The sequence below is a fragment of the Podarcis vaucheri genome, assembly GCF_965113315.1.
Source record: "Podarcis vaucheri genome assembly, chromosome: 17".
NCBI classification, from domain to species: domain Eukaryota; kingdom Metazoa; phylum Chordata; class Lepidosauria; order Squamata; family Lacertidae; genus Podarcis; species Podarcis vaucheri.
In genome coordinates, this window is record NC_138755.1 from 13,599,816 (window position 1) to 13,627,796 (window position 27,981).

Consider the following 27,981-nt stretch of genomic DNA (forward strand, 5'->3'; position numbering starts at 1 on the left):
GGGCTGCCCAACCCTGCAGAGCTTCTGGCGAGAGCTACACCATTCGCATGCAGCCCTGCCGTTCAGATTTCCGTGTGTTCCCTTCATTCCAAACAAAGTTCTGGAGCTCTTCCCCCAGCGAGTTCAGCTGGTGTCCAGAATGTGTCAGCAGCGGGATCAAGCAAACGGCACATCCAGCCCTGTCTATAGCTTTGCTTCTCTTTAATGTCATTTCAGTGTCGAAATTTACAGTGGTTTTCTGATACAGAGCAATTGTCCTCTGCACACCCCTGTAGGTGGTTCGGGGAGGACAAATTCACAATTCATACAAAAGTTAAATTTTACAAATTTTTGGCAATTAGACTGAGTAACCCGTTTTCTCCTATTGCCATTGCCCAACCATTGAAAAAAAAGTTATACAATAATTTACATTGAAATGTGTTTCTTCTCCAAAGTGCTTGATAGACTATCCTCAGGAAAATTTACAGGGGCCTGTACAATTATTTACAGGAAGTACTTCTTGCAGCGCTTGTTCCTTCCCTATGGCTTCTTGGAAAGTGCTTTATACAGGGCCAGCGGTGGCAATACTTATTAAAAGGGTTACAGGTAACCAGTGACTTAAAAGCTGAATTGCTGTGGACAGACGTTGACAAGCTTCGCATGAAAATGGTTTGTGAGCTTGTGCCATCTTCATTCTCCCATGACAGGAAGGAAAACTGTCCAGCCACTGGCTTCTGTCCAAATGGTGTAAAACAAAAGTAGACTAGGAGATGGCTGTCTTCATGATAAGTCATCGTCTGTGCTGACGACTGATATCTGTTCGGAGGAGAAACGAGGATTAGTGACAATGCAATCCCTCCCGTTTCATGCAGTGAAGTTTACGCAGCACGTGGTTTGTGTTTAACACAAGATGCTCCTGGCTTTCAACTTTGTATGACAGGGATAGCACACAATACTTACCCTGCTTTACTTAGCCACAGAGCCAACAGAGATTCCTAGCCAGTAGCTGCCACAACTTTAGCAGCTAATGCAAAGTCATCTCCTCAAACATGACTTAGGTGGGTGCTGAGACAGAACCAGTTCCAAGAACCCAAGACCCTTGGCAAAGGGTATCAGTGGTGCCCTGGTCACTTCCCATCGCTCATTCTTTCCCCCACAGATAAATCTTAAGATGACTCCTGAGATAAAGATTAGAAGAGGGGGAGAAGTCTACACTGGAGTCAAAGGAGAAATCCACAAAGGGACCTCCCATTTTCTGCCTCCTTCCACCTGCTTGCTTTGCAAGTGATCCTATGCAGGCCACCTGCAAGTGAGCCTCACTGAGCCCAGCGGGTCTCCCTACAGAGGAAACCAGCCGAGAACCAGAGAGGGCCCCTTCTGAGCTCCTGGATTCCCAGACAGTGCTTGGCCCATGGATGGATCGGCAGCCGCGTCCAAAGTTCTGCTATGCAGTTACCAAAGCTAGTTTGAGATTTAAGCCTTACGAACCAATTTGGATTAAGGGCTTGAAACAAATTCTGATTTTCAAGAGTTGCTGGGATCCATTTAAAGCAGTCACTATACAGTAGTACCTCTGGTTATGAACTTAATTTGTTCTGGAGGTCCGTTCTTAACCTTAAACGGTTCTTAACCTGAGGTACCACTTTAGCTAATGGGGCCTCCTGCTGCTGCACTGCTGCCGTGCGATTTCTGTTCTCATCCTGAGGTAAAGTTCTTAACCTGAGGTATTACATCCGGGTTAGCGGAGTCTGTAACCTGAGGTACTACTGTAGTGCCCTGCATTCCCATAATCCCTGACCCCTGGGCCACACAGACCAGGAATGATCCGTGTCATGATCTAACATATCAGGAGGACAACACATTGATGGCACCACTGCTTCAGATATGACAGGGAAGTGATGCAATATTCTGCTTCACCATTCTAGGAGTACTTATTTCTGGTGCCTAATATTTACTATCTTCTGCAGTTCCACTCCCTTCACTTACAGCTGGATATGTGTGGCCCACTGAAGCGCTGTGTCTTCCGATGTCTATAGAGAGGTCTTCTTCCGTCGTTTTCAAGTACACCGGATTGTCAAAATTCATGCTTTTCATGTTCTTGTGTTGCCAGTTGCGCCACATGAAGTAGCTGCCTGCCGCCGCCATGGTCAACAACACTGAAAGAAATGGCAAGGTGACGTTCCTCTGGAGCATCTTAGCCCAGCTCAGACTGCTGAATAGCCTTTGGTGGCCTAAGTTGAATGCAGCCATCATAAGGAGCACGTGTGCCCCCTTGCTCCCACGAATGAGGGGACTGCGGCCGCGTGGCATCAGTGGGGCATGCGTGCATGTCGTCAGCATGTGGACGTGTCATGCGCACACCCCGTGACTTGTGCATGTGACATGAGCACACTCCATGCAATGCACACAAGGCTGCCAAGGAATTTTAAGGGGGCCCAGCCCTCTCCCTGAACATGGGGGTGGGCCCTTGACCCCTTGACCAGGTGGGAGGTGCAGTGAAAACACCTCGCACGATTTCAGGGCAACGTCTTCTACTTACATACGGGAAGAATGGCCCATGCTGCTGAAGAACTTCTGGATGAAGAAAGCTCTTCTGAAACTGGACTGCTTAGATTTTGTCCTAGGAAGAAAAACTGCCATTTCATTCACTCCCAAGTGCAACCCCAGTTAAGTGTTTTAAAAGGTTCCCACATCTGGTAGAAAGCTTTGTCTGCTAAACAGTTTAAACTCTAGAGGAGGCAGAAAAGTTTCCTGAACTTTGGTGGAGGAAATTGTTGGAAATTCCATTCCACCCTTGCTGCCGATATGCGAGATTGTTACATGTCACATATCTGCTTACAGATTGCTGGAGTTCTGTGAGCAGAACATCCGCTCTGTATTGCTTTTGTTTCTTCTCTCTCTCCAAGAAGAACGACAAGGAGAAAGGCCATATTTTTCTGTGTCCTGATTTATGTATAATAAATGTGTAGTTTAGTATAGTATCCCTGCCTCGAGCCTGATCTGTTGTGTGTTTACTCTGCTGAGTAATGTGTGCTCTTGCATGCACAGCAGAATGAGTCGCGGATGCACGTCTGAGGAGGATGACTGCTTGATCTTTGCAGCAGCAAGACTGAGAAGGGAAACGTTCCAGCTGGGGCTAAGCCAGCTAGCTTTCCATCTCATGGTTCCGACAGAAATGAGCTGCTTGCCAAGCTGGTTCCCACTCAAAAAATTGAGGTGCGCTGCCACAAATCCCCTTGTTTTATGATATTGGCCAATGCATCATGGCATCACTGCCTGGTGCAATAGCTCTGCTGGCCAGAGTCAGAAGGGGATATTCCAGTTCAGGTAAGAGAAGGATCAACTCTGAAGGCTCCAAGGCCTACCCAATGGGCATTACAATTCTGAGTGGGAAATGGTAGCATGAAGCTTAGGACAGAAAAGACCAAGTTACTGTTGCTTGGGAGAGGGGCGTCTAGAGGCCTCTAAGTGTCTGCACACTCTCCCTTGAGGTCTGCAGCTTGGGGGTAATCCTAGATTATTCTTACACTGCAGCAATTGCTAGGAATAATGCCTGTTGTCAGCTGTTTCCTTATCAAGGAAAGGAAGTCAATCCAGACCATAGATTCAGGTAGATAGCCATGTTGGTCTGACGCAGACGAAATAAAAAAAATAAAAAAGTTGTCCAGTAGCACTTTAGAGACCAACTAAGTTAGTTCTGGGTAGAAGGTATCTGAAGAAGTGTGCATGCACAGGAAAGCTTATACCCAGAACTACTTAGCTGGTCTCTAAGGTGCCAATGTGTTTGCATTACAGTTGACTCTCGGGTTGCGAACGTGATCCATGCGGGATGCACATTTGCAACCTGCAGCGTTCGCAACCTGTGTCTGCACACACACGGGTTGCGATTTGGCGCTTCTGTGCATGCGCGACCGCCGAAACCCTTCTTAATTGTATTTCACTATTAATATACTTCTTAATTGTATTTCAGTTCAATTACTTTGATAACATACATATTTTGTTATGTGCAAACGGCTTGAGATACCTATGAGGTCCATAAATTACCATATAGCATATATTCAACACAAAAAACAGCGACAATTTGTCGTGGACAAAGGACAGCTGGACATATAAAGGGGCCCCCCATTACCTTCAGGAGCTTAGGGCCTCATCAAACCTAAATCCAGCCCTGAGCTTAGCCCAGTGTTCCTTGGAATAACCCAAACACGCAAGGTCTGCAAAAAGACCTCTGTGCTCCCCCCCCTTGTGCTGAGCAGAAGTGGTGTGATCCTTCGCTTATTCTGCTCCACCACCAGCACGCTGCATTAGGACCAATACCTCCAGAAAGTGGTCCAGGTGGTTTTTCTGTTCTGCTGTTCTCTTTTGCCTCAGCAGCTCCTGTACCTGAAATTATAGATCAGCAACTTTGAAGCCCAGGATTGACTGGGTCCTTGTTCTGTGGAGGTGGCGCATCTACAGATGAGCATGTTCATGCATGTCTCAAATTAGCTGTGGATTGCAAGATGTCAGCCGTCTGCTGCAGCTTCGTAACGCAGTAGATCTGTCATCAGATCAGCTCTTAAATGCTTAGAAAGTCAGGCTCAAGTTATCTAGCTCTTGGCCAATTAAGCCTTTTTTTTTTTTTTGCATTTTTAAAATAAGAGAAGAAGAAGAGTTTGGATTTGATATCCCGCCTTTCACTCCCTTTAAGGAGTCTCAAAGCGGCTAACATTCTCCTTCCCCTTCCTCCCCCACAACAAACACTCTGTGAGGTGAGTGGGGCTGAGAGACTTCAAAGAAGTGTGACTAGCCCAAAGTCACCCAGCAGCTGCATGTGGAGGAGCGGAGACGCGAACCCGGTTCCCCAGATTACGAGACTACCGCTCTTAACCACTACACCACACTGGCTCTAGAGGTCAAATGTATTTCAAAACTATGCTGGAAAATAAAAGCCAAGGCTGAAGTCTGAGCTATGTTATGCTTAGAAGCAAGCTGCAGGACCAGTTGAACACATTGCTCTTAGGAATGCCAATTATCCAACACTCCAAGAGATGCTATAGTAGGTTGATATGTGAGGTTTCATACTACAACCAGCAAACCTTTCCCACCTAGAACTAGCATTCTGGATTAACAGAGCTTGCTTTTTCAAGGCACTTTGCCTCCCAGTAGGTCGTATGTCAGCATACATCCCACTGCAGAGATTATCTTTTGTTCAATGCCGTCTCAAATTCGTGGCAGAAAAGGAGATTGAGGCAAGCTCACAATGCACTACTGCAATTATTATCAGGGCGACATCTGAATTTAACAGATGCCTACTATAGCTTGTGAAATCCATGAGCATGTAGATGCCAGCCAGAATATGCCACTGAATGACCACATCAAAGCATTTTGGACAGTATTAATGCACAAGATGAACGGGGCAAAGACTCACGAGACGCAACTCCAAGGAGCATGCAAGTGTACCTCTGCATCTTAAGCCGTTATCTTGCAATGTGTCGCCATCGGGACAAACGCAAGTATACTTTGGCGAACGGTCATTGATCTGGGGAGCAGGCAAGCACAGATATTCGCAGCCTCCATTTGTCATGTTCTCATCTTCACACCAGTTCTTTCCTGCGGAGAGAAGTTTCCAAGCATGTTCATCTCGTATCAGAACTTAAACTTCCATCAAGACGGCAAAGGCTGTGATCAGTTTACTAGGTGAGCCATCACAACTTTTGGCTTGCAATCAAGGGTATACTCAACATGGTGTTCATCTTCCTATAATGGGAGTGTCTTCCAAGAGAAAATGCGAGAACAGGGAGTCTTTCTAGCATAGGATGCTATTTGTCCCTTGACTTTTGCCAAAGTAAACCATGGACTGAGAGCAAGTTACAGTCAGAACTTGGATGACTGAAGGCAGAATTTGGGCCAACCATTCACTTCCCTCTCAGATGAACTGTGACAACTTTAAACAGATTCATTTCTGAAAGTATTTTTATACCATTGTAGCATAAATACACAGGACGCGGGTGGCGCTGTGGGTTAAAACCCAGAGCCTAGGACTTGCCGATCAGAAGGTCGGTGGTTCGAATCCCCGCAACGGGATGAGCTCCTGTTGCTCGGTCCCTGCTCCTGCCAACCTAGCAGTTCAAAAGCACGTCAAAGTGAAAGTAGATAAATAGGTACCACTCTAGCGGGAAGGTAAACGGCATTTCTGTGCGCTGCTCTGATTCATCAGAAGCAGCTTAGTCATGCTGGCCACATGACCTGGAAGCTGTATGCTGGCTCCCTCAGCCAATAAAGCGAGATGAGCGCCGCAACCCCACCCAGGGTCGGTCACGACTGGACCTAATGGTCAGGGGTCCCTTTACCTTTACCTACCATAAATATATATCACAGCAGTTTACAACAATATAAAACCATGAAGATTAGAAAAAAACTTAAAAACAAGTAGTAAGCAATGGAAGGGAAGGGATCATCTAGTCTAGGCATTCCCAAACTCGGCCCTCCAGCTGTTTTGGGACTACAACTCCCATCTTCCCTAGCTAACAGGACCAGTGGTCAGGGATGATGGGAATTGTAGTCCCCAAACAGCTGGAGGGCTGAGTTTGGAGATGCCTGATCAAGTCCAACTGGCTGCAATGTATTGTGGGAGATGTACCCTTAAATTGCCTGCCTAGACCTGGTGGAAGAGAAGTTCTCAGCTGGCATATAAAAGTTGGCCCGGAAAGCTTCTTGAAAGCTTTCTTGCACTGCACCTGACGACTCCTGTTACCTGATTGCTGTACAAGTTCATGATACACAATGATGTCCCGAGCATCATACAAGTTGTTGACTACGGTTTCCAGCTCAGCGCCCGTAAACTTATTCGCACCGTACACAGCTTCGTTTTCACCATCCGTCCAGTAAATGGTGTCCTGGGGAGGGGGGGGGAGGTGGTTATATCAGACTGAAGGATTATTCTTTGAGCTGCTGTAGTTAAAAAGAATGCAAGTGAGGACCAGACATGTTTTCCATCAAATTCCACGAGTCAAGTTAAATGGAGCAACCTTTCAGCAGCAATTTAGTTCACTAGCCACCTGGCCCAGCTCCCTTATCACGGAAGGCAACAGCCTTTCTGCAACTCAAATGACTTGTCACCACTCTTAGCTTGCTAATTTATTTCTCACATTCACAGACCACCTTTTCTTCCAAGAAGCTCAATGTGGCGAACATGGTTCTTTCCCCTCCCCAGTTCATCCTCGCAACAGCCCTGTGAGGTTGGTTAGACTGAGTGACTGACTGGCCCAAGCTCAGCCGGCGAGCCTCATGGCTTAGTGGGAATTTGAACCCTGATCTCCCAGGTTCACAACCTGACACTCTACCCATTAAGCCATACTGCCTCTCACTGAGACGTTGCTTCTTACCTCAAATATCGTCAGAGCAAGGGGATGAGCAAGGAATTCATGGGATTCCAAGACGATCCTTCGGTCGTGCCCATTCAGATCGACACTGGACAGCTTGTGCAGCTTAGAATCAACCCAATAAAGACGATTCTTCACACGATCTGAAGAGAAAACATCTCAGAATGCAGCCAAGTTTTGACAGGAGCTTGCCTAAATGCACTTCTTAGCCTAGATTTCTAAGGAAGTTTTGCAGTAGCGTCCTTGGCTATGCAATGGGTCATTAAGGCACCACAAAATGCAGATTACAGGATTCTGAAGTCAATGGCAATGATCATAGAGAGAAGCCATGGAAGCATGTCAAATACCCCCAAGGCTGGGTATTGGCTTGATTTGGGGTGGGGAAAAGGTCTCATCATGTTCTGGCCCAAAGCAGTTCATCCCAGAAGACTACTTGCTTTCACACCCTTAAGGCACTCATCCCAATTAATCCAACTCCAAGAATTCCTTCAACAAGGAATTCCAGCACGGTAGGAAGAACATTTATATACCTAGTGCAATCCCATTAGGCCTCTCAATATCTGTTGTCACAAGTTGTTGCCTGTCAAGTCCATTCATCCCTGCTTTCTCAATTTTGGCTGGTTCACCCCAATCAGACCAATACATGAAGCTGTAAGAGAAACCAGGTAAAAACTGTCAGGAGTCGACTTGGCTGCCTAGATCATTTTGCATGTTTCTTCCTCAGCAGTTGCACTCACTAGAGTTTCGCCTCAAGACTTTGGCTGATTTGGCTAATGGGCCTTTTTATGCATCAGTTCATGGCAGGCCCAGGCAATGTCTTGTCTAAAACCGGTTTAAAGTTAAAAATTGCAAGAACAAGTTTGGAATTTCTGATCAGGCAACGGATCACAAATCCCCGCTCACCTCACTTGCAGTGAGCCTTGCACCCTGCAATCGGGTTGCCTGCTCCACCCCCTCCCTCCTCAGCCCAGCCACCCGCCTCGCGAGTGGGACTTTCCTGCCTGCCACCCATGCCTTTGTTCCTTTCCCTGGCTGTGGGAGCGCTAGCAGGCTGCCTCCTCCCTCCACCCCTCCTTGTGCCGAGTGGAATGGTGCCTTCCGGTGGCCAAGAGAGACTCCGGTCAGAGCGAGCCACGGCTGGCGGTTCCAGGGAGGTCAGTGGCTCCACAGTGCCCAGCAGTGCCCCAGCTGATGCCCTCTGCCTGGGGCAGCACCACATGCCCAGCCTCACCAACAAGAGGTAGAAGCTACACATGGTGACGTCCATCGTCTCCTCAGCCGGCAACTGCTTTCTTCCTCCCTTCCAACATCGTAATATCCTGCCACATCGCAAAGTTTAGCTGGTGATCTATTACAAGGTTGGAAAGCAGGTATCGCCCAGCCCTAGTTCCTGTTTGTACCAAGTTACAGAAAGGACGGGTATCTTCCCTCAGGGTCGTTCTTTCGTTGTGCAAATGCACAATGCATATAGATCAAGCCTAGAAAAACAGCCCCTTCTCAACCGGGGTGGGCAAATACAGGCATAGGCAAACTCCAGCCCTCCAGATGTTTTGGACTACAATTCCCATCATCCCCAGCTAACAGGACCAGTGGTCAGGGGTGATGGGAATTGTAGTCCAAAAAACATCTGGAGGGCCGGAGTTTGCCTATGCCTGGGTAAGTATCGTGGGCAGCTACTCTGGCATTAAGTTACTAGCAATTCTTCCAGTACCACTTCCTGCCTCTTCAACATAGATGTGCTTACATTGGGCAAAGATATAAAAGTTTATGAAGCAAGTTATTGCTGTCTTTTCTGGATTCCCCAATGGAATCCTCAATAATGTTCTCTCAAATTGCGGGTTTCCTCTCTCTCTCCTGCAAGTGCTGCTACACGTCTTGGAGTGCTCCACCCTTGTGAGGATAGGTTATAAGAGAGAGCCTCAAAAATCATCAAGGTTTATTCAGTTAAGATGATCTCAGACACCTCAACATTGTTTACCCAGTAAGGGGATCCACAGCAAGAGAGGCGGGTTCTTTTAAGTCCGTGTTGAAGAGAACCTTCCTTTTAGCACCGTTCAGGCTGGCCACAGAAATGGACTTGAGAGAAGAATCCGTCCAGTAGATGTTCTTGTATATCCAGTCAAAAGCAATTCCTGCAGGATTCTGCACATTCTCTATGATCCGGCGGTGCTGTAGCGGCTTGTTATTAGAAGTGATTGAGGTGCTGGGAAGAAAGATCTCATTAAGTCAAGTCCCCAATGGATACACTGCACAGACTGCCGCAAACCCAGTGTGTGGGGCTCCAAGTTAATCCTAGACTCAGATTTAGCTAGAACAAGCTTGCAGTTTAAGGGGTACATTTTCCTCATGGCGAACCTACTGGGAGCTACATGCAGGGAACGTTCCCATGTGAAATCGGCTAATTTCCAACCATACAAAAGCTGGAGATCCTCACACAACACATTTTCCACCAAGTCAAGCGAGAGGCAGCCCAGTTCTATAATACATTCAAGCTAAGGAGAAGCTGTGAAGGATGCAGATCAGAAACATGGCCTGAGGAGAATTCCCAGGGCTGGAGGCACCTTTGGCCCATTGGCTGGAGATTACTAACCCCCTGATCTACAAGTTGAGACTCAGAGATGGTGGCTACTTAACACCCCAAGGCCACCCATCTAAGGAAACTGATTTTGGCCATCAAACTTGCTAGTATGTTTTGGCAGTCACACACAGTAAGGTTTCAGCTGGGCTTCCCTCCCGGGTCTGTGTGCCTGGTACCAAGCAAAAGCAGGTGCGCAGGACTTTTAGTTTGCTCACGTATCTGCTCAGCTGCATTTGAAACTCAACTGTGTTAGTGACGTCTTGCTAGCAAGGCCAGAGCTCAGGGATGATGGGAGTTGTAGTCCAACACCATCTGGAGACTCACAGGTTGAGAACCACTGATTCTAATGAGACCATTGATCCATAAAATGAAAGCAATGAACAATGTACTGTAGTCACTCAATCAAATCAATCAATCAATCAATCAATCAATCAATCAATCAGTAGCTAAACTGAGTTCCACACAGTCACAAAAACAAAACAAAAAGAGTCAAAAAAGTAAAATAAATTGCAAAGAGACAGACCTCAGCGTAACACTCAAAATGGAAGTGTGGAACCCAAATTGGAAGCATAACACTCAAAATGGAGCACGTTCAGCTTCCAAAAAAAGCTTGCAAACTGGAACACTTACTTCCAGGTTCGCAGCGTTTGGGTTCCAAGTTGTTTGAGTACCAAGGTGTTTGAGAACCAAGGTACCACTGTACAGGTATAGTAGCTCAACAGCTTAAGGGAGCCCTCATTATTAGAAGGTTCTCTCCAAGTACAACATTTTGCACAGCGCTGTTTAGTAGATTGTGCTTTATGGTAGCAGCCAGCACTGGAGAGGTTAGTTGTTTAGGGCCTGGTGCTGATAACATCAAGGTTGCAGGTTCAATCCCTGTATAGGACAGCTGCATATTCCTGCACTGCAGGGCACCGGGGGGGGGGGGACCAGGCAATCCTCAGGGTCCCTCTCCAATTCTAATTCTATTATTCTATTCCTCTATACTTCCCCCAAAAGAAATCAGCTGGACCTGTGTGTCGGGTGACCTGAAAGGCCCACGCTGTTGATTATCCATTATCAAGTTGAGGCCGAGAGTAGGGTACAAGACATTGTCTTCACCAAAAAAATAAGCTGCATAGTCTTAAGGGGAGACTACTGGTGATCTACTGCAAGTCAGCCAAGTCAAAAGTTGCTACTCTTTAGGTAGGTGTGCAAGCAGCTCTGCAGTTCCATCACCTGCATGAAAAAAGCTTACCTGAGGAGAGCATTTGGGCCAATGTCCGCCCAAAAGATGGCATGCTCAGCCATGTCCGCATCCAAAGCCACCACGTTCCTCAAGTCTCCAATGAGCTGGGTATAGTCCTGCCTTTCCAGGGCAAACTGCCTGATGTTCCAGCGATTCGTAAAAAGCAGACTTGGTTCTCCACCTGAAATAATAGATTAATAGGTGAAGTGTGCAGCCAGATGGTGCAGAAATAGGTTTTTACTCTGAGCGCCCACTTTCAAACAAGTTCCTCCCTGGACCTTTTTTCCCCATCTGCAGGTTCTGCTCAGCCATTCATGACTCTTCATTCCCATTATGCATTTCAGGAATTCAGATCCCAACTGATTCGGCTTCAGAGGCAACCAGGGGACCCAGTGTCAATTACAGTAGTCCTCCTGGGACATTTTGCAAGGTGGACAACTTTCATTCATCTCTCTGGGACGCAAGGAGTTCGCGATTGTTTTACATCCTCAAGAGGAAAATGATGGACACCAGAATGAAGAGTTGCTTAGTGCCAGAACCCCTCAAGCTGCTTACCGATTGCCTTACATACTAGAGTTTGTGGGTCCATCCGGTAGCCCCGGCTACATTCGCATTTGTACCCCAACTTTGTATTGATGCAGATTTGGCTGCAGATACCTGGGTTCAGGCATTCATCGATGTCTGGAAGAGAAAAGCTACTTAGCATTGCACTACGATAGGAATGCAAGTTTCAGGAATACCATCTTGCCACAGAAAGCTCACCTCCACATGTTTTCCTGTCTATCAACTCAAAACCAGCAGGACAATCACATTCATAGCCTATAACCAGGTCCCTGCAGATATGAGAGCAGCCTCCGTTGTTCACGAGGCACTCGTTGACATCTGGAAGAAATGAGAAGGGCCACTCAGTCATTTGTGAGATTTGCTTCATGTGCTTAGAACATGGGTAGGCAAACTAAGGCCGGGGGGCCAGATCTGGCCCAATCACCTTCTAAATCCGGCTTGTGGATGGTCCAGGAATCAGCATGTTTTTACATGAGTAGAATGTGTCCTTTTATTCAAAATGCACCTCTGGGTTATTTGTGGGGCATAGGAATTCATTCTCATTTCCCCCCCAAAATATAGTCTGGCCCCCGCAAGGTTTGAGGGACAGTGGACCGGCCCCCTGCTGAAAAAGTTTGCTGACCCCTGGGCTTAGAAGCAATACCTTCCCTGATGCTGATGCAATACCTCCCTAAACCTTCTAGAGATGTCTGTTGCAACACAGAGAGAATTGGAGGCCGAGCTGTTGAATTAGCACATGACCCATTAGAGCCGTGTGACACTTGACTGCTCTAGTGGAGAAATTGCTTTACTCGTGGAGAAATTGCTTTACAGGTAGCAAGGAGCATTGCCTTGCTGGCTTCAAAAAGGACACAGAACACATGTTGCTGTTGAATGTGGTTCAGCTACGTTTAAAGTTCCAACCTTGAAAGGAAGGTGGTTTGTTTGTTTGTTTGATAGATCTAAGAAGACACAGACCTATTCAGGTGTCCCGGGTGCCAACAATCCACGCTACACTACCTCCAACTTACTGCATTCTTTGAGAGGTTCGTCACTCCAGTCTTTGCAGTCCTGCTTCTGGTTGCAAACTTTGCTGGACTCGATGCACTCGCCACTTCTGCACCTGAACTTGCCAGGTCCGGTGCACTGATTCGCTGGAGGTCACAGAGAAGAGACGGACCACGTTAAACAGCTGTCGTCCCAAGTTCAAAATGCTGTGGCTGTTGTCAACAAACTGTTATGGGTGTCGCCTTAATACATATTCTACCATTTAAAGTATGCCACCTTCCCACGATTGCTTATACTATGCAGAAGCACTTAAAAAGCACATGACATCTAGACTAATAAAAATATGAGCGGCAACACCTTAAGCCCCCTTTTTTAATTAAATGTCGAGATACTGCCCTTTGATGATATTGAGGCACTATATGGGCATGCAACTAAGGACGCGGGTGGTGCTGTGGGTTAAACCACAGAGCCTAGGACTTGCCTATCAGAAGGTCGGCAATTCAAATCCCCATAACAGGGTGAGCTCCTGTTATTCGGTCCCAGCTTCTGCCAACCTAGCAGTTCGAAAGCACATCAAAGTGCAAGTAGATAAATAGGTACTGCTCTGGTGGGAAGGTAAACGGCGTTTCCGTGCACTGCTCTGGTTCGCCAGAAGCAGCTTAGTCATGCTGCCCACATGACCCGGAAGCTGAATGCAGGTTCCCTCGGCCAATAAAGCGAGATGAGCATCACAACCCCAGAGTCGGCCACAACGGGACCTAATGGTCAGGGGTCCCTTTACCTTTACGGGCCTGCAAGAGCCTTCAATAGGAAGGTCACCAGAGCCATCACCACGTTCATTTCGGATTGCATTTTGCGTAGCGTTTCTTGAGGTTTCAGGTCTCAGCCCATCATCTTCCCTGCTCCGTGACGCTCCCCACTTACCTACTTGGCAGTTCACTTCATCTGATCCATCTATGCAGTCCCTCACACCATTGCACTGCCTGGTTCCATGGACGCAGTTCCCATCATCACATCTGAACTGGTCGGGTCTGCATGTCTGGAAAGCTGGGGGGGGGGGAGAGGGTGTTCAAGAACGCAGCTTACAGCTGAAGGAGCCCAGGAGCCACTTTCTGCCGTCCGCAGACCTACGGCCTGCTACTTACAGCAGTTGATCTCATCGCTGCCGTCTTTGCAGTCCGTGTCGCCGTCGCAGCGCCACTTCTTGTGGAAACACTCGTCTCCCGAGTCACAAAGCATTTCGCTCTCCCCGCATTTCACAGTCCGGACCGGCTGGTGGCCGCACTGCTCCGAAGACTCGTCCGACCAGTCAGTACAGTCTGGTTCGCCATCACACACCCAGTTCACTGGGATGCAAGTGTCGCTCTCGCTTTTGCACTGGAACTCGCCGACCCGACAAGTGGGCGCCGCGCAGCCGACCTCGTCGCTGCCGTCGCTGCAGTCTTCGTGCCCGTTGCAAGCGAAGTCTTTGGAGATGCACTGGCCGTTGGAACACGTGAACTCTTCCGGGTTGCAAGTTATGTTGGCTAAGGGGAAGACGACACAACACGGCTTTTAATTTTATTTGCTGGGGACTGCCGCTTGACAGGAAGTCACCGTGGGGAACTGCCAAACACCGAAATATTATGCTGTTCAGGTTAATTTTGCACACCATGGGAACTCTAGTACATGTTTTGATTTACACTGTAGTATACAGTCATACCTTGATTTTCGAACAGCTTAGTTCTCCAACGTTTTGGCTCCTGAACACCGCAAACCTGGAAGTGACTGTTCTGGTTTGCAAACTATTTTTGGAAGCCAAACATCTGATGTGGCTTCCAATTGGCTGCAGGACCTTTCTGCAGCCAATCAGAAGCCGTGCTTTGGTTTCCAAATGTTTTGGCAGGCGAATGGACTTCCAGAACAGATTCCGTTCATCTTCCAAGGTACGACTGTATTTAGCAATAGCAGGATGGGTTTAACAGTTAAGTTTCCACTTCATCTAGGACCTAAATTAATGAGCATTTTAGTACTGTAGCAACTGACTTATTTATTAAGGCTACATTTTGAAACTTAAGCAATTGGTGAATAGCAAAATTCATGCTGAAAGAAAAACATCTCCTATCTTCACTGCAGTCCTGAAGTTGCCATCTACATGTTTTAATATAAAATGGCAGTTTGCAAATGCAGAGATTTTAATTTAGATCGTTGTTTCTTCTTGGTACTTTACAGTTTGCTGCTTTGAACAAGTGGCATCCCTGCCTGAGATTCAACACCAGGGCTGAGCACCCTGGATTCAGCTGAGGTGTGAATCAAACTGGGCCTATTCCCAGGGACTCTGGCATTGGATGAGTTGGGTTCAGGCAGCCACGGATCATGACAGGTCTGACGGGATGGCCCAGAATGATCCACGGTTGCCAGGGGGCAGAAAATCAGGCAGGAAGGAGGGAAAACCTACTTGCCTGCCTGATGCCCTTCTCCACTCAAAAGCTGGCGTGTGGGCAATGTGAGAGTGACACAAGTCCTGCAGAGCACCATCCTTCCACCCAGATTGCCTCCTTTGCTCAACTGTGGACATGAGAGGGTGATCCGAGGGGAGGTGGCAGAGTTGGAGGTCTCTTTCCCCAGCCCCTGGCCTGCCTTGCACCTATTTAGGAACAGGTCCAAGGTGGGCTGGGGGTGGTCCTCAGGCAGAGTGAATCCAGTGCTCCCAAGACTGGAGCCATGGGGCAGGTCTGGGGGCTGTTCACAGCCCGACTCAACTACCCCTGGAAAATGTTACTGGGGGATTTGCTCAAGTCCCTTTTGCGAGATGTTTTATTACAAGAGCAGCCAAGTACAACATTTTCCCGTTGCCTAGAATGGACACACAGGGGAATGTGGCTCCAGACAGGAAGGACTTCCTGTCATACCTGCTCTGGAGCTTCCTCCCCCTGTGTATGACCAGGTAGATGGAGGTGACCCTAGCTGACCAGATCAAAGGGCTGCCCACGCAACCATCTCTCTCTTCGTCTCTTGCTCTCCTGGCTCTTAGCCAGTGCATGGCTCAATCTTCACAGAGGATGGAGCTCACAAGCAGAAAGTCTGAGACATAGCTCAGACTTCTTTTCACTGTAACCACAAGATAAAGCCTGCCTTTAGATTACTGCTGGGAACGGAATGTGAGTAAAACTTTATTCTTACTTTTAAAGAAGACTGTTGTGTTATTGTTATTTTAAAAAGGTAAAGGACCCCTGACAGTTAAGTCCAGTCGTGGGGATTCGAACCGGCGACCTTCCGATCGGCAAGCCCTAGGCTCAGTGGTTTAGACCACAGCGCCACCCGCGTCCCTATTTATTATTATTTTAAGAGGGAAATAAAAGGGGAAACTGATCAGGAACAATCCAGGCTGGACAATCCAGACTGGATTGCTTAATTAAAGGATTCTAATTAATCATCAACTCCAACAAGTTGCAAAGGGAATGTGCTCTGCTGTTTGCTTAGCGTGAGTAAGGAGGGATAATCTCAAAACAATATACCCTCTCCTACCTTCCTTAACATTCCCACACCTTTAAGTAGAGACGAGAAACCACAACCACCATTTTACTGAAGCTTTGCTCAACTGGATACAGGAACTGATGCTTGCGTGTAATCTTCGATACCTCCCTCTCCATGGAGGCGCAGATTGCAGCTATAACAAAGGCGACATTTTTTCATCTCCGCCAAGCTAAGCAGTTGGCCCCTTACCTCTCTCGCCCTGACCTAGCCACTGTGATCCACGCGACGGTCACCCCCAGACTAGATTATTGTAACTCGCTCTACGTGGGGCTGCCCTTGAGACTGACCCAGAAACTCCAGCGGGTGCAGAATGCCGCAGCGAGACTCCTTACGGGGTCTTCGCTGCGGGATCACATTCATCCGGTGCTATACCAGCTGCACTGGCTCCCGGTGGAGTACAGGATCAGGTTTAAGGTGCTGGTTTTAACCTTCAAAGCCCTATACGGCCTAGGACCCTCGTATCTACGGGACCGCCTCTCCTGGTATGCCCCACAGAGGAACTTACGGTCCTCAGATAAAAACATCTTGAAGGTCCCAGGCCACAGAGAGGTTAGGCTGGCCTCAACTAGAGCCAGGGCTTTTTCGGCTGCGGCTCCAACCTGGTGGAACGCTCTGTCACAAGAGACAAGGGCCCTGCAGGACTTGACATCTTTCCGCAGGGCCTGCAAGACAGAGCTGTTCCACCAGGCCTTTGGTTAGGGCACAGCCTGACTCCCTCCTTTGGCAATCTTTACAATACTTTAGTTTATGGTTGCCATCAATTTTGATTTTAATTAATTCTTATGATGTTTTTATAATGTTGCACTATTTTAGTGCTGTTAGCTGCCCTGAGCCTGGCTTCGGCTGGGGAGGGCGGGATATAAATAAAATTTATTATATTATTATTATTATTATTATTATTATTATTATTATTATTATTATTATATCAAGATGCTAAATCAGCTGCAAACACTGCCTCTAGTGTGCATTTGTGTGGCTGGATACCAATACAATTCCTGTGAATTATGGGGCATGATGGGGCTAAGTCACCCACACAGCCCTGAGGAACTTACCACAATCGTCTTCGTCCTCAGCAGCATCGCAGTCGCTCTCTCCATCGCATTTCCAGGACACGGGGATGCAGCGACTTGACTGAGGGCCACAGCTGACTTCCCCTATATCACACTTCCTTGTGTCTATTGAGAAGTGATCAAGAGTTCACTTAAAATAATAACAATAATACCCGGAATACTGAAAAAGCTCCCATGCAAGTCAGTGCAGGTACCAGTCAAGTGAGGCTTGGTCTATGCCCTGCTCAGGGATCTCCAATCCTGCAGAGGGAAGCCAATTCTCCCTTTCAGCATCTTAGGCAAGACCTGAGCAGCTTAACCTTTTGTGGGGGAGAGCGGGGAAGAGAATCTTGCATTTTTAATATTTCATAGATTTGGGGGTAATAATGCATTGGCTTATGCCAAGTTATTTGCCAATATATAGCTAATGGTCGGTTTAATGCTAAAAAGTTTTACTTAATTGTGGAGAAAGGGGCTAAGGCCGCAGCATGGCTTCCCCCAGAAATCTGGAAGCCTAGCCTTGTAGCAAAAGTAGATGAAGGTTTGGATTGTAGGCCAGACATGGGCGATCTGAATTCGAATTCCCCCCTGCCTGTCTCCTGCCCAACAGCTTAAGAGCATGTCTGCAACTTCAGTGCAAGAGGTTCTTTGTCTCAGCCAGTGGCGTAGCGTGGGTTGTCAGCACCCAGGGCAAGGCAAGTAATTTGCGCCCCCTAACCCGTGGATTTGCACCCTCTAACCCTAACCCCCAGATGTTGCGCCCGGTGCGGCCGGCCCCCCTGCACCCCCCACGCTACGCCACTGGTCTCAGCCATATGGAAAAAGCATGGAAGCAGCCTGCCCTGGGCACAACTTGGCTCCAGCTTTAAGGGAAGTTGCCTTGCGGTGTTAAGGGCCCGGCTACTCACAGCAAAGTTCAGATCGCTCGTCCGACGCATCTTCACAATCGGGGTCCCCATCGCACTGCCATCGGTTCGGTATACACTGCCCACTTAGGCACACGAAATCGGATGCGGCACACGTCTTCTTCACTGCAAGGAAGTAGCATTTTGCTGAATTTGTCAGGGAAAAGACCATCGCTTGCTTTCAACTGCTCCAATAAACAGATACCCTAGCCCAGCTAATGGTGCCAAGTGGCCTCCACAGGACCAGTGCGCAGGATTTCATGCTCCTTGTAGCTACCCTGTTGCAGAAGTCACAGCACAGCTATGAAACCCTAGTTAGGATTCTGGCCACTTCCTCAACACGAAGAATACAGGAAGCAAAATGCCAAAGGATGTGTATGGAATAAATTTGGTAGGGATGCTAAGTGTGTGTGCTGGACCTCAGAGAAAATGTGGTAGCAACCTCTAGCAGGATATTTTGAGGTGCAGCTATACTACAAGTTGGCAGAATGACATAGTCACCCTGTTGCTCCAAGAGATGCAGGCTTGCTCCATTTCAACATTTGGAGGAGGAATTTTCTGTTTCCCAAGTGGTCTTTCAACAACAGTTCCCAACCCCAGGGTGGACAGTCATCGTATTTCCATCCTGTGTCGTTCATATCTTTATGAAACCAGCCCCATTTCCTCCAATTCATGGGCAGGTTTCTTTTTAAGGGAAAATCCTAAAAAATTAAAATCCCACCCAGTTTTATGAACAAACAAAAGCAACACTTAGATGAGGTGGTTCAAGAGCTGCCCTTTTCTCCTTTGAGATTTTACAGCTGCCTAGAGCAGCTCTGTGGCTGCAATGTAAGATTTGTTTTAAAATGCTCTCACAACATGCAGTCAAGGAATTGTAGGAAGAAAAGACAGCTGCTGCCATGGGCAGGAAGAAAAGACAGCTGCTGCCATGGGCAGTGATGCCATCTTTCCCCCATACAATTCCACCCCATCGTTCAGTCCAGACCCCGAGGTCTGGCAGTTCCCTCACTGCAAGAAGTGAGGTTACAGGGAACCAGGCAGAGGGCCTTCTCAGTAGTGGCGCCTGCCCTGTGGAATGCCCTCCCATCAGATGTCAAGGAAATAAACAACTATCTGATGTTTAGAAGACATCTGAAGGCAGCCCTGCATAGGGAAGTTTTAAATATTTGAGGTTTTATGATGTTTTGGTATATGCTGTAAGCCACCCAGAGTGGCTGGGGAAACCCAGACAGACAGACAGGGAATAAATAAAATTAATAATAAGGCATGGACCTATTGTGCACAGAGGTTCACGGACAGTGTGGTCTAATCTGTAGCCATCAAGGTGTCTGAGGTGAGCACACTAGGAAGACTTGCTTCAATATGCAGACAGAACTGCCATTGTCCCCATCTCTATATAACACTAAATTGAGTACTGTATTACTAAAAGCTGTTTTTAAAGCACTTTTCATCTACACAGATACTAGGAGCAGGATATAAGAAAGGCATGAAGAAAACAAAGTATACAGTACACTAAAAATCAATCATAATGCATATGGAGGTCATAGAATACAAGCAGAGCAGATGAAAGGTTGGTTAAAAACCGCAATAAAAGTCCCCGGGCAAAGTAGCAAGTTTTGATCTTGTGTTGAAGTGAACATTGCAGCATGACTGCCGTCAATAAGAAGGCCATTGCATAGACCGAGCCACCACCAAAGGATGCTCATACACTTCACTGCCTGTTACTTTATTACCTCTCCGTCACCCCAAGGTCTCAGGGCAGATTGCCATGATTTAAAATACAGTTTTAAAAAACACAATCATGAAAAACAGGGTCTTGAAAATCTAACGTCCCCAGGTGTCAAAGGAGAAAGGGGTGCAACTACAGCATTTGCCCCTAACCATATAATGAAGTTGCAATATACACCTCTGTGGGGAGGGAGTCCCCCAACTTAGGGGCTGCCACAGAGAAGACCCTCTCTTGGCCTATTGGCACCCAAGCTCCTGGGAATGGCAGAATCTCCAAGACACTACAAGTTGTTTATCTATGTATTGACCGTTACCAAATAAACAAGGGAGCAACTTAGAAGAGTCAGGCAAGCCAACACTTAAGGTTCAGGTTGATCTAAGTCAGATGGTGCAAAGCACAGAGTTCTGAGCAGAGCCTTAAGAAACAGAAGTAATTGGGCCTGGGAAAAGATATATAAAGATTTGAAGGAAATGTGGAAAATGATTGTTGTTAAAAAAAATTGAAGTTATGATACTGAGAAGTACAGGACTTGATGGATTGTTTGTGCAAAAGACTTTGTTCCAATACGTGGGGCTGGATGCCAGGCCAAGTCCAACTAGCCCCTATAGAAGGAAGAACCCCTGGCCAAAGAAGATAAGAAGAAAAAGAAGAAGAAGACTGGCAAAATAAATTACTGAACTGTGCAGGACAAATTATTAAAAAGGGCAACTGTTTAATGCATATTTTTAAAGCTTTGTGTATAGATTTTTACATCAGTATAACTTTTAAAAGTCACTTGCAATAAGATGAAGAAGGTTTTACAATTGGATTGTTAAGGATATAAGATTTCATGGACGTGCATGAGCAAGTATATCATAATGGAACCAAGAGGGGGAGTGGAGGGAAGTCAACCAAAAATTATGGTTTAATTTGGTATGATTTTTTTCTCTGTCCCGTCCCCCCCCCCATTTTTTTATTTTTGGAAAATCAATAAAATGTTATCAACAAAGAAGGGGGGGAAGAAAAAAGTAATTGCCCAATTGCCTTAGTTAAAACCAGTGGCCCACCCCACATGCCACCAAAGAACTGACTCCCTTGATAGGGATGCATGCTTTGATAAGCCTGACGTGAACCTCTAACTGCAGTCATTTTGCTCTTCATGGTTTGCTGCCAGCTACCCAAGCTCAAAGCATGTCAGAGGCAGGCCAAAGGACCTGCTGAGCTAACTTTGCTACTCAACTACGGGCTCAGTGGCCATGCAAGACGTTCCTTACCACAGGACAGTTCATCACTGCCATCGGTGCAGTCTGGATCTCCGTCACATCTCCATAGCAGTGTTATGCAGCGGCCGTTGTGACACTGGAACTGAGAGTCGTCACAAGTCACTCTTGTACCTTGAATGAAGAAACAAGCCTGTTAGATGCAGAAGCAGTAATTCAGAGTTAACCAATCCAATGCATTCTTTCACAGGGACGAGGCTTCTTTGCTTTTAGTGTCAGCGTTTGGCATCGTCCTCTGTTCAGATGTCACAGGATGCTCCTTCTAAACATGGGATAGAGAGGATCCCATGATCTCCAACGTACAAACTCCTTAATTCACACAGCTCAAGTCCTATCACTCTTCTGGGATATGACTAGCAACAAGCTTTGATTTATTCTGTGCTCAGCAAAAAGAGATTAACAACCAGCCATGTTAGTAAAGTAAGGCCACAAATATTGCTAGCCTGTAATACTTACTAGTCTCCTAAGAGGCTACTTTTAAAATGGTCTTTTAGCAGGAAAGCTGGCAAAAGAGGACTGGTAGATTCAGTCCCTCCTTCCACTGGACAGCTCTCCCATTTGCATAGAATCCCATGTCACCTTTAGCTACAAGGGGAGCCTTTAAACCACAGGTCCACTTTAGCAGCAAGTAGACCCCATGGGTAATGATCTTGCCATGGAATATCACTCTCAATCACAACCTGAAAGAGTATTAATATGGCTTTCTAGTCCATGAAAGTCAGGCTATTTTACTTTTTTTAATAGAGCATTATAACTACAGTGGTACCTCGGGTTACATACGCTTCAGGTTACATACACTTCAGGTTACAGACTCCGCTAACCCAGAAATATTACCTCGGGTTAAGAACTTTGCTTCAGGATAAGAACAGAAGTTGTGCTCTGGCGGCACGACAGCAGCAGGAGGCCCCATTAGCTAAAGTGGTGCTTCAGGTTAAGAACAGACCTCCAGAATGAATTAAGTACTTAACCCGAGGTACCACTGTATACTGAGCCACTTAAAAGACCAAGATACATATACATGCATCTTGAACAAGTTAATATGGCCTAGCTCAGTTGTTCAGGTTTTAGGTGACAATAGATGCGTCAAGGAGATGCTGAGATGCACAGTTCTATCACTGATGCAAGTTTTGCTGTCATCTTGGGAGAAAGTCCCACTGAATATTTGGGGAGCCTATACTTTTGCCAAACCACCAAGCACTGAACATAGATTATAACACTGCCTGGGCAGATAGTTTCATCTAAGAGAAGATAAGGCACACACTATGTAGCTGAGCAAATTCTGAGTCGACAAAACAGGGAGCAATGGCCAGTATTAAGAAATGAGTCACCCTGAAAAGACTTTGCAAGCATGCATTCGAAGAGTGGGATGGTTGAGAACAGACTGACATCAGAGAAGACATGCAGACAGAGTTCAAGAGCAGTTCAAGACTGGAGGAGGGCAAGTAATATCATACTTGGGGTTTCTTTAAGGAAGATTTTTTAGTCCCAAAATGCCAAAATAAAGCCTAAAATAAACCAACATGTATACTACACAAACATACAGAAGAGTATACAGAATGTGAACACTACCAGGAATTTTACTTGTGAAGCGACTTTTATCAGAGGTTAGGTGTGCCAGATCAGCCTCCTGGATTCCTATGTGCAGACACACGCCATATAAATCACCATGGAAGAAGCAGACTGAGTGCCATGTGCCAAAACTTATGCTCCTTAAGTTAGTTATCTTGCTATGCTCTGAGATGTCTTTGTTAAGTTCCTTTGGAGTCTCAACTCAAAGTTCATAGGATCAACTAATTCTAGGAAGATGTTCATCACCCCCTGAAGGCTAAGTGGAATTTCAGCACTTGCAGATACCATTTTTATTATGTAAAATATATTTATTATGAGATGCGGGTGGCGCTGTGGTCTAAACCACTGAGCCTCTTGGGCTTGCCGATCAGAAGGTCGGCGGTTTGAATCCCCATGACGGGGGTGAGCTCCCATTGTTCGGTCCCAGCTCCTGCCAACCTAGCACGTCAAAAGCACCTCAAAATGCAAGTAGATAAATAGGTACCACTCTGGCGAGAAGGTAAACGGATCTCCCCTGGCTCCCAGTACATTTTTGAGCACAATTCAAAGTGTTGTGCTTTAAAGCCCTAAACGGCCTTGGCCCAGTATACCTGAAGGAGTGTCTCCACCCCCATTGCTCAGCCCAGACACACTGGTCCCACGCCAAGGGTCTTCTGGTGGTTCCCTCACTGTGAGAAGCAAAGTTACAGGGAACCAGGCAGAGGGCCTTCTCAGTAGTGGCCCTTGCCCTCCCATCAAGGAGATAAACAAGACATGTGAAGGCAGTCCTGTATAGGAAAGTTTTAATGTTTTATTATATTTTTTATATATGTTGGAAGCTGCCCCGAGTGGCTGGTGCAACCTAGCCAGATGGGCGGTGTATAAATATTGCATCATTATTATTACTATTTATTAATTATTATTATTATTACAACAACAACAACACATCAGCAGGTCTCACTTTCCACAAAGTGGAATAGCTTCCTTTTGCAAGTAAAACTGCAGTAAGGAAAGTGCTGCCTGGCATGCAAAAGAATCAGAATAGCTGACTTTTATCTAGTACTGTATTCCAGTTTTTGAACTTATTACTTCCAGAAGCGAGGAATTGTGCTCCTCCTCCCAGCACGTACTCCCAAGCCAATCTGAAGGACAAGAATAAATTCTCTTCTGCGCAGGCTCTAGTCAGGCTCATCTGTCTAGAAGCACAGTGAAACATGATCCAGGCATTGTAAAGGCCAAGGAAGTGCAGCATGATGCAAGACTCTTCTTAATTTGTTGCATCATTTCCATGTTTACTTTTGCCACCTGAAGGTTAGTAGAGAGCATTTATTTTAGTCCTCACTAAAACAGCAAGTGGTGATCTAAGTCAACTCCTCCTAGCAGAGCTCGCCAGTATAATGTACAGTCAGTGCTCAGAAATAAACTTCTGGCTGGAAGTGGCATTTCCTGATTAGATACCGAGAAGTGAAGACTTGGGAAAGGGGTGATATGTGCAGGGTCCCAGCTATAAATCCTTAGGTTTTAGGACAGCCTCGGGCATGACAAACTTTTAAAGACATTACCACCACCAACGCAAACTGCATCTTCCTATTTGGATGGTTGATGAACTAGCCTGGTAGTAAAGGTAAAGGGACCCCTGACCATTAGGTCCAGTCATGACCGACTCTGGGGTTGCGGCGCTCATCTCACTTTATTGGCCGAGGGAGCCAGTGTACAGCTTCCAGGTCATGTGGCCAGCATGACTAAGCCACTTCTGGCGAACCAGAGCAGCGCACAGAAATGCCGTTTACCTTCCTGCCAGAGTGGTACCTATTTATCTACTTGTACTTTGATGTGCTTTCGAACTGCTATGTAGGCAGGAGCTGGGACCGAACAATGGGAACTCACCCTGTCGCGGGATTCAAACTGCCGACCTTCTGATCAGCAAGTCCTAGGCTCTGTGGTTTAACCCACAGCGCCACCCGCGTCCCTCAGCCTGGTAGTAGGCCAATGCTAAATTGAACTACATAGAAGTGACAAGCATTCACCACCTGATTGGAGAATGCATTAGCCGGTGACCCAGTTTAATAGAGAGCCAACGCATTTAAGGCCTCGTGAATTAGAATCTCAAAGTAGTTGCTTTGAGGTTGGTTTGTTCTTTGCACAATCGAGGAGCACCTACGTTTTATGAAACAAAAATATATAAAATAAAGTTTCAGGGACTATATATATATTCCCAGGGGAGGACCTCTTCTAAAAGTTGGCACGTGCCCAAATCAAGCAGGATTTATTTAAGTGCCAGTGATGCGGTATATGAATGGCTGGTATCCCTGCCTCACCAGGGATAGCTAACAGCCCCCTCCCTGCCCAGACAACCCTCCCCAGCCATAGCTTTCTCTCTAAGACTTCACCCTGAATTAGTAAAATGGGACTGTGCATCTATAGGTGTTCTCAAGAGTGTAGCCCCCAAGACTGGTTTTAACAATGTGGTCCTTAACCAAGAAAGCCTTAGCCATGCCCCTTTAGGAGGACCAGTTGCAAGGAGATCCTTAGGACAAGAAGGTCCTTATTATACCAAGTTTAGAGTTTACAGCACACATTTTAACTACACAAAGTACTTCTGAAGAATTCAGGTATCCAGTCACTTCTTGAGTCTTTGCGACAACTATTAGACTCTCACCTTTATGGGATTAAGAGGCAAAGACCAAGCAAATGAAACCAGTAAGGAAGAGACAGTTAAAATACTGTAGCAAATATGGCCAACTGCAACAGTAGCAACCATAAAGTTCAGGCGAACTTCTCTCAACTACAGTTTTCATTAGCAGAAATTTAGAATTTAGGTTTGGGGTCGTGGCAGATTTTGTCTGTTGGTGCCCTGCTCAGCCCTACAGCATAATTAATTAATTATTATTATTATTATTATTAATGTGCTGTCCGTCTGACTTGGTTGCTCCAGCCACTCTGGGCGGCTCCCACCAAAATATTAAAAACACAATTAAACATCAGCCGTTAAAAACTTCTCCAAACAGGGCTGCCTTCAGATGTCTGTAAAAGTATGGCAATACTTAGAATTGTAGAACTGCGAACTGAGACCTGCGGGTTTAGGGCCTTATACAAATATAATAATGGGAAGGAACCCCGAGGGACATCTAGTCCAACCCTGTGCAGTGCAGGAATCTCAAAGCACCCCTGGCAGACAGACATCCAACCTCTGCTGCAAAAGTCCACCATTTCCAAAGGGAGTTTGTTCCACTGCGAAACAGCTCTTATGGTCAGAAAACTTCCTAATACAGTACTTAGTCAGAATCTCCTTCCTTGCAGTTCTAATTCACTGCTGCACCTTTCTGGCCTAGAAGGGCCAGTTATAGCCTATTCTGGCCTACTTAAACAGGATAGCCATCAGCATCAAGTAATTTCAAGATTTCCCTTTAACACCAATGGCCTTCATTGGAGTTGTCTCTTCTCGAAGCTGTTCCTCAAAGTCTCATTTAACTCTCCAGTTGCTCCCCGTTTATCTTCAAGCCACACACACTTCAGGTTAGCAAAGCAAATTTTGAAAAAGTGTCATTTTAGGGAGCGGCTGGTTCATAGTTTAACTACTCAAACAAACGCTTCTGTCCCAGGTGTTACTTATAAACCTTTGCAGAGCCACTGCTCGAAGAGCAGAGAGCAGTTGCCACCAGAGGAGACCCAAATGTCAGCCCAAATTGCGCAGAAAACACGGGGGTTTGTTCACAGGCCACGAGCAAGGCGGCACTCCAAGAAGCTTCACTCCCCCCCCTCCCAAGTCCCCCTGTTTCATTAGAGTCCCATTCCGGTATCTTACGGACGGAGCTCCGGACCACCGAACAGTTCACCTGATCCATAAAGGCAGCCAGAGCAATTAGTTGGACTATGGAGTTTGGAGAGCCTTTCAGAGAATCTGAAAGCGGGGTCTTGAAATGGGTAAAACGCGCCTGGGATGGACCCTGCAAGCAACAGGGGAGCAGCAAGAGGGAAGCCAGCTGCTCTCTCTCTCTCTCTCTGCCACGGAAATCTCCTCCCAGGGCGAAATGGGGGAAAGATCCCAGGTGATCTCTTCACCGGCGGAGTGGAGGCGGCAGCAGCCGCCCTGGAAACAAAGAGCCTCTGCCTGCCCCCCTCCTCCCGAGGCCTGCCGGCTTCTTCGGCCGTGGCACGGAAAGGGGATCCCGTCCATCCCTCGCCAGGGCTTCCCTCGACGCCCCCCACGAAGCGACGCCCCCCCCTCGGGTGCCCAGAAGCAGCCCGCGGCTGCGGCTGCTCCGGCGCGTCGGGCTGCGTTTCTCGGGATGCTTTTCCGAGGGGGGACCTTATTCCATCCGGAGACCCCCCGGAGGAGGGAGCGCCCACCTAGACGCACCCCTTCCTCACCCACGGGAACCCCCCAAGCCTCTTCCCGGCGCGCGGTGCCTCCTCCGGCTCCTCCGCCCACGGCGCTTCCCCGCACCCGCGTGGAAAAGGCCCCGCACCCCGTCTAGCTGCCGGCTACTCACCGCGCGCCGCGGGCAGGCGAGCCGAGGCCAGCAGCAGAGGCAGCCAGACGAGAGTCCAGCCGGGCAGCGCGCCCATCGTGCGGCGCCTCCTCGCGCAGCTCCGCGGAGCCAAAGCAGGCGCGGGAGCGGCGGACAGGCAAGAAGCAGCAGCAGCGGCGGCGGCAACGACCAAGTCCGTCCTTCTTTCCACCCGCGCGGCTCCTTTTTGGAAAGCGGAGCCGGCAGACTCCCGGACGAGGCAGGCGGCGCAAGGACGGACGAGGCGCGTCTCCGGGAGGCCCCCTGGCTTGCGCGCACCCGCGTCCGGCGGCGCGGGCGAGGTTGACGGGGCGAGCAGGCGGGGAGGGCGGGCTGCGCGTCTCCGGGCGCTCTTATAGAGGCGCCGCGCTGCCTCCGCGGCCGCGTGCGGGCGCCTGGCTGGGCGGCGTCTGCGGGGCTCCTGCCCGCGCCTCCAATCGCCAGCGCCACCGCTGCCCTGATTTCCTGATGCGCCCAACCTGGCGCCGCAGCTGCGCTGGGCGCGCGCCCGACGCGCGCAGCCGCGATCCCGCGCGCGCGCCGCCCAGCTGCGAAGGAGCGAGCAGGCGCGCAAGGGAGGCTCTTGGGCGCCCGCGCCTCCGCCTGCGCACAGAGGAGCCGCGCGCGCCCCGCACCTCCGCGCAGTAAGTTGCGCCTTGCCCGGCGGGGGTGGCAGGAGGAGATCCACGCGCGGAAAGGCAGGATTGTCCCACATTTCAGTGTGATACAGTTTCCTCCTGTGTTTCAAGTCTTCTTTCTCTCTC

General features: G+C 47.8%; 1 protein-coding gene and 1 long non-coding RNA gene across 3 annotated transcripts in view; one reads left to right on the plus strand and one right to left on the minus strand.

The window, feature by feature from the left end:
- LOC309522132 overlaps nucleotides 1–27,981 on the plus strand; it is a 128,716-nt gene that overhangs the window by 30,036 nt on the left and 70,699 nt on the right. The window lies entirely within an intron of this gene.
- Nucleotides 185–27,610, minus strand: VLDLR (very low density lipoprotein receptor). Of its 2 annotated transcripts, XM_082204745.1 has the most exons (19): nucleotides 27,200–27,493; nucleotides 21,153–21,272; nucleotides 18,174–18,296; nucleotides 17,269–17,391; nucleotides 13,846–14,226; nucleotides 13,625–13,747; nucleotides 12,724–12,846; nucleotides 11,912–12,031; nucleotides 11,705–11,830; nucleotides 11,159–11,330; nucleotides 9,322–9,546; nucleotides 7,874–7,992; nucleotides 7,347–7,486; nucleotides 6,716–6,857; nucleotides 5,422–5,571; nucleotides 4,297–4,362; nucleotides 2,519–2,599; nucleotides 1,966–2,135; nucleotides 185–795 (listed from the first exon to the last, which is right to left on the minus strand). In XM_082204745.1, exons 1-19 carry the CDS (start codon nucleotides 27,273–27,275, stop codon nucleotides 760–762), a joined length of 2,616 nt encoding a protein of 871 aa, XP_082060871.1. In that variant the 5' UTR covers nucleotides 27,276–27,493; the 3' UTR covers nucleotides 185–759. The 2 variants fall into 2 exon arrangements, with proteins under 2 accessions (XP_082060871.1, XP_082060872.1); XM_082204746.1 differs by lacking the exon at nucleotides 4,297–4,362 and having other exon boundaries at nucleotides 27,200–27,610.

Excerpts from the sequence above, each read along its gene's own strand:
- VLDLR (XM_082204745.1), bottom strand. The coding sequence starts at position 27,275 with ATGGGCGCGCTGCCCGGCTGGACTCTCGTCTGGCTGCCTCTGCTGCTG. Across the intron at positions 21,273-27,199 it reads TCGCCTGCCCGCGGCGCGCG|GTACAAGAGTGACTTGTGAC; the intron begins GTGAGTAGCCGG and ends TCTTCATTCAAG. Across the intron at positions 7,487-7,873 it reads GCCTAATGGGATTGCACTAG|ATCGTGTGAAGAATCGTCTT; the intron begins GTATATAAATGT and ends TTTTCTCTTCAG.